This window comes from Carlito syrichta, unplaced genomic scaffold (genome assembly GCF_000164805.1).
Source record: "Carlito syrichta isolate Samal-C Ts95f unplaced genomic scaffold, Tarsius_syrichta-2.0.1 Scaffold308875, whole genome shotgun sequence".
NCBI classification, from domain to species: Eukaryota; Metazoa; Chordata; class Mammalia; order Primates; family Tarsiidae; genus Carlito; species Carlito syrichta.
This window is the reverse complement of record NW_007252971.1, coordinates 189,836-195,659: the sequence shown is the minus strand read 5'-3', so window position 1 is coordinate 195,659 and position 5,824 is coordinate 189,836. Positions and strand designations below refer to the sequence as shown.

The 5,824-nt window shown below is 49.1% G+C and overlaps 1 protein-coding gene across 2 annotated transcripts in view; it reads right to left on the bottom strand.

The window, feature by feature from the left end:
- Window positions 1–5,824, bottom strand: part of GRIPAP1 (GRIP1 associated protein 1) — a 25,837-nt gene that overhangs the window by 3,856 nt on the left and 16,157 nt on the right. For both annotated transcript variants that reach the window (XM_021716713.1, XM_008066298.2), the window contains 7 exons: window positions 5,330–5,542; window positions 5,081–5,194; window positions 3,822–3,899; window positions 3,620–3,715; window positions 3,439–3,495; window positions 3,250–3,349; window positions 971–1,101 (listed from right to left, as the gene is read on the bottom strand). In XM_021716713.1, coding sequence (XP_021572388.1) covers window positions 971–1,101; window positions 3,250–3,349; window positions 3,439–3,495; window positions 3,620–3,715; window positions 3,822–3,899; window positions 5,081–5,194; window positions 5,330–5,542 — 789 coding nt within the window. The remainder of the gene's footprint in view (window positions 1–970; window positions 1,102–3,249; window positions 3,350–3,438; window positions 3,496–3,619; window positions 3,716–3,821; window positions 3,900–5,080; window positions 5,195–5,329; window positions 5,543–5,824) is intronic.

The following is a 5,824-nucleotide window of genomic DNA, read 5'->3' as shown; positions in this document are numbered from 1 at the left end:
AGGCAATCCTCTCGCCTTGGCCTCCCAAAGTGCTGGGATTACAGGCTGAGCCACTGAACCTGGCCTTCATTTAGGTTTAAAAAAGAAAGAGCTAGCCAGGCTCGGTGGCTCAGCCTGTAATTCCGTGCCTTTGGGAGGCTGAGGTGAGTGGATTGCCTGAGCCCGTGGGTTCGAGACCCTCCTGGGCAGCGAGACCTCATCTCTACAATAAATCAAAAAAAATCAGCCAGGCGTGGTAGCACATGCCTGTAATTCTGGCTACTCAGAAGGCTGAGGTGGAAGGATCGCCGGAGCCCAGCAGGTCGAGGCTGCGATGGCCGGGAGTGGCCAAGGCACTCCAGTCTGGGCGACAGAGTGACTCCAACTCAAAAAAAAAAAAAAGAAAGAAAGATCTAGAAGGGTTGAACTAAGAATTTATAAGAATTTATTTATTTATTTATTTATTTATTGTAGAGATGAGGTCTTGCCAAGTTGCCCAGAAACTAAGAATTTATAATGGTGATTTCTAGATGGTGAAAATGTGATTTTTTTAATATTAAATTTTTAAAAATGTTTTTGTTCATTGTGGTTTTAAATATTTTCTACAATGCACACATACTATTTATGGAATAATAAAAAAATTATTTCCAAATGAAAGTGGCTGGCAAGGAAGCTGACATGACAGATGGCAATAAGTGAGCATTACAAGTTGGAAAAAGGGACCACCTACATGGATAGTGAACTTTCATATGGCCCTAGGAAAGGTGGGATTAGCATACAGATGATGAAACAGAGGATCAGGGAGACAGAATGATTGGCCTGTCCCCCATGTATCTATTGGAATCCGAGTCAGTAGGCTTGGGGTGAAGTTGCAAGAAAATGTGTGTTGGACCCAGAGCAGGAGACGGCTGCAGGTGGGGGAAAAGGCTAGGGGGAATCCCATATTTGGGGTGGGAGAAGCTAGGCCTGTAGGCTCTTCCATGCCCCTTACCCTGGCTGGAACAGCTGAGCTCTCCTTCTCCCGCAGGATCTCCCGGTAGCTGAAGGAGGAGATGCTACTGCTGTCTCCTGTCTGGGTCCGGCTTGGTGAGTTCATCTCTGAGAGAACCAGCTCCTCAAGACCTGGGCAGTGGAGGGAAGAGAAACCTGAGCCCCAATCCCCCTGGGTCCCAGGGAAGCGACTGGCAGGAAGAGGCAGAAATAGATTTGACAGAGATGGAAAGAAGCATAGACACCCAGGCATGGGGAAAGGCGGAAGCAGACAGAAAGTAGAAAAAGGAGCTGCCTCTTTGGGAAAACCCACACAACAGAAGAAAGACAAAATGGAAGAGGCTGGGAAAAAGATGACAATGTGGGAACACATGGGCCTCAAGTGGTATACACACTCTGATGCTGGGTTCAGAGACAGACAGCTGGAGAGGGCACAGGACAAGCCACAAGCAGAGAGAAAATCCCAGAAGGACGGAGAGCCAGAGCAGGTGACAGAGATTAACAGAGACCGGGGAAAAAGATACAAGTCAGAGTAGAGACAGAGGGAAAAAAGATGGAGGCAGACTCTGATAATCATGCACCTGAACAAACAAGGTAACTGTATGGTACACAATTCTAATCTTTTCTAAGATTCTTTTTTTTGAGTAGGAGTCTCACTCCATCGCCCAGGCTGGAGTGCAGTGTGGCACGCTTATGGACACCACAGCCTCAACCCGCTGGGCTCAGGTGAGCCTTCTGCCTCAGCCTTCCAAGCAGCTGGAACTACAGGCGCATGCCACCATGCCTGGTTAATTTTTTAAAAATTTATTGTAGAGACGAGGTCTCACCAAGTTGCCCAGGCTGGTCTTGAACCCCTGCGCTCAGGTAATCCTCTCGTCTCAGCCTCCCAAAGTTCTGGGATTATAGGCTTGAGCCACTATGCCCAGCTCTGATTCTTACATTAATTTGTGACAAAACAGAAACAAAACTCCTCCTTTATACAGAGAGATTACTTCAGAAGATTGAGTGCCTTAGAGAGAAATTGAATTGGTGAGAGAGATATCTGTTTTGTCATGTCATTTAAAACATGGACATTGAGCTTGTGTCACTGCTCTTGTGGCTGCTTCTGGGTGTCTGGACAACACACCCTAAAGGATTTCCAGCAAGGACAGGGTGGCTTAATAGGGTCTACATGGGTACCCCGAGTAGGAGTACAAGGGGTTATGTTTTCTCTGAGTCTGATCTAAGAGATACACCAGAGCCATCACTGCATCTTATTTATTTAATTGTATTTCTAGGTGATCCCCATCTAAAAGAAAAAGGCCAAAACAACTCAGATTTTTGTGTGTGTCTTCTGCCTGAAGTGGCAAAAATAACATGGACTGGATTAGCTATATAATGAAACCACCACAGTGTTGCTGTCTGTATATAAGTCTGTCTCCCTAACTCAACTGGGAGCTTCTGGAGGGCAGGTACTCAGAGGCTTTCATGTCAGGGACCCTGGACATGAGCATGGAGGTTTATAGAATGAGAGAATGGATCCAATAGTTAAGTGTATGCCAAGTGAGCTGTGGGAGTGTGTATGTAGCATATACAGTGGGGAGACAGAGACACAGACAGACAGGAGACAGAGAAAGAGAGGCGACAGAGATAGGCAGAAAGAGATAAATGGGCCAGGCTCGGTGGCTCAGCCTGTAATTCCAGCAATTTGGGAGGCTGCGGCGAATGGATTGCCTGAGCCCACAGGTTCGAGACCAGCCCGGGCAACTTGGCAAGACCTTGTCTCTACAATAAATAAAAAACTAGCCAGGTGTGGTAGCGCATGCCTGTAGTTCCGGCTACTTGGAAAGCTGAGGCAGAAGGCTCACCTGAGCCCAGCGGGTCGAGGCTGTGGTGGCCGTGAGCAAGCCACTGTACTCCAACCTGGGTGATGGAGTGAGACTCCAACTCAAAAAAAAAGAGAGAGATAAAGGGACAGAGAGAAGAAAAAGGGAGAAGAAAAGGAGAAACTAGAGAAAGAAAGCAGGGAGACAGGCAAATACAGAGGAAAGAGAGAGAACAAAATGAAACAGAGGCAGAGAGAGACAGAAACAGAGAAGAGATACAGCAAAAAGGAGTCAGAGAGATAGAAAGAAACACATAATACAGAGAAAGGTAAATCAGAAGAGAGACAGAGAAAAGGTAAAAGACAGATGGAGTTCAAGAGGGCCAGAGAGGCACAGGCAAGGAAAATGCAGGACTGCAGGCCCAAGACCTGCCTCCCCCACACCTCAGCCTCTCCGGCCTGTCTTGGCCCCTCACCTGAGCGGCCCTTGCTGTTGGTGAGGATGTCCTGCAGCCGCTCCTGTAGCTTGTCTGCCCGTTTGCGCTCCAGGTGCAGCTGCCGCTTAAGGTCCTTGAGCTGTGGGAAGATAGGGGTAAGATGAGGGCTGAGGCCCAGTGGGCTGCAGGCTAGGAGGGGGCCGTGCTCAGGCAGCCCCCCCATCATACCGCAGCACTGCCCTTCTTCTCCAGGATCCGCTGTCCATCCACCGTGTCCTTCACCTCCTGTGGGGTAGAGAAAGCACAGCTGATGGGTGCCAGAATGGCTGCCTGCAATGGGCTCTCTCCCTGCCCTCTGCTGCATGCTGAGGCCCAGGGGTGGCCTAGGGGCTAGGGAGGGACTGCTGACCTGCTTCAGGCTGCTAATGGTCTTTAGGTGGCAGTCCCGCTCCTCCTGGGCCTGTTGGAGCTGATCCCGCACAGTCTGCAGCTCTTCCTCCTTGCCCTGCAAAGCAGAGAGCAGTTCAGTCTTCAGGTGGGGCAGCTTCTTCTGACCTCCCAAAAGGGCCCATCACTGCCCGGAGACAGGAACACTATTGTGCAAGATGCACCTTCAGCTCGGCAGTGTGCTGCTCCTGACACTGCTTGAGGGTTTCCTCTTGTTCCTGCTGCTGCTGCTGCAGGGATTCCTACAAGACAAATAACAGTTCTGGCCACAGTCCCCCAGAAGACATTATACCCAGTCAGGAGTGTGAGGAACTGCGGCAGGGGCCTGCAGGTACACAGAAATGACCCTCCTACAGGAAACCTCACCTGCCCTTAGTCAGTATGCAGGAGTGGCATATCTAAGGTTGCACCATTCACATGGTTGATCCAGATTTGCATTTACATTTTCTCTTATTTGCCGGGTGCGGTGGCTCATGCCTATAATCCCAGCACTTTGGGAGGCCGAGGCAAGAGGATTACCTGAGCCCAGGGGTTCGAGACCAGCCTGGGCAACTTGGCGAGACCTTGTCTCTACAATAAACAAAAAAATCAGCCAGGCATGGTGGTGCATGTCTGTGGTTTCAGCTACTTGGAAGGCTGAGGCAGAAGGATCACCTGGGGTCAGCAAGTTGAGGCTGCAGTGGCCACGAGTGTGCCACTGCACTCCAGTCTGGGTGACAGTGGGATTCCAAATCAAAATAAATAAATAAATAGACAGTGGGACTTCAACTCAAAATAAATATATAAATAAAATACATTTTTTCTTATTTAACAAAACATAACACAGCGCCTACTAGATGCCAGGACAGCGCCTACTAGATGCCAGGAATATTCTAAGTTAACTCATTTTCTATAATCTCCCATAATACCTAGACAGTAGAAACTATTGTTATTCCCTTTCTACTGATGATGAAAACAGGCCACAGGTCAGATAACCAGCCCAAGGTCACACAGCTAGGAAGTGGCCCAGCCAGGATTCAAACACTAACAAATAACTGGCTCCGGTCTGTGCTCTTCACTACTACATGACACTGCTTCTCATGTACTGTCAAGAGTTTTCCAGAAGATGGCAACAAAGGTTCTCGTTCAAATAACATCAGTATATTACAATAATTTCCTGACAGAAGTACAGTCTCAGGCAGAAGAGTTGCCATTTGAAATTTACACAGAGGCAGGGCAACCCTGAATACCTGACAGTCTGCCTATCTGTTAGCCATCCCCTGGTCTACTCCACAGGGATGCTGTTGAGTCAGGGAGACTGTGGGGATACCCACAAATCCAGAACACCTCAGAAAGTTCCAGGACCTGACCACTCCTACTCCTGTGGTTAGACATGATGGTCCCCCAACCAGCCTCTGTGGCTTACCAGGTACTACCAACTCACCTCAGCTTCTTTCAAGCGCCGTTCAAACCAGCCCTTGGCTCCATCCATGGAGTGTACCTGAGCTTGAAGTTCTTCCACTGTTTGCTGGAGATTCTCCAGCTCCCGTGTTCGGGCCTGGGAGGGAAAAGAATGTCACAGGCCAGGAAGGCAGAGGAATGGGAACCTCATACACACCATCCATTGGCCCATCAGCAATACTGTGGTCCCCAGGTTCTAAAGGAGGAAGGGCATCGTCATCTACCCACCCACCTTCTCCTCCCGGATCTGCCCACGGAGTTCCTCCTCCTGCCGCTTCTTGTCTTCATGCAGTTCTCGGAGCTCACGTTCATAGCGGGCACGCACCCCCAGCACCTCCTTCTCGTGCCGTAGACGGACCGCTCCCAATTCTTCCTTGTGCTGGGACTTCTCCTGCAGTGTCTCCATTGCTAGCTCATCCAGCATGGCCTTCCGTTTCTCAGCACTCTGGGAGCCAGGGGGATGGCAGTCAATCTCCCCCCTCAACACCAAAAAAGGTCCACCAACCCTTTCTTTATGTCTAAGGAACTAGCCAAAGCCCACACTCTTCCCATCCCCATCAAACTGGCTAAGTCACTTGCCTATCCTCATGGAACTGACCACTGTCTTTCTTTCCTCTCCTACTCTTACAGATTTGGCCAAGAAAGTGGTCAACCATGAACTAGTTAACTTTCTTTCACTTCCTGTTCTCACATATTTGTTTTTTGGTATTTTTTTTTTTTTTTTTTT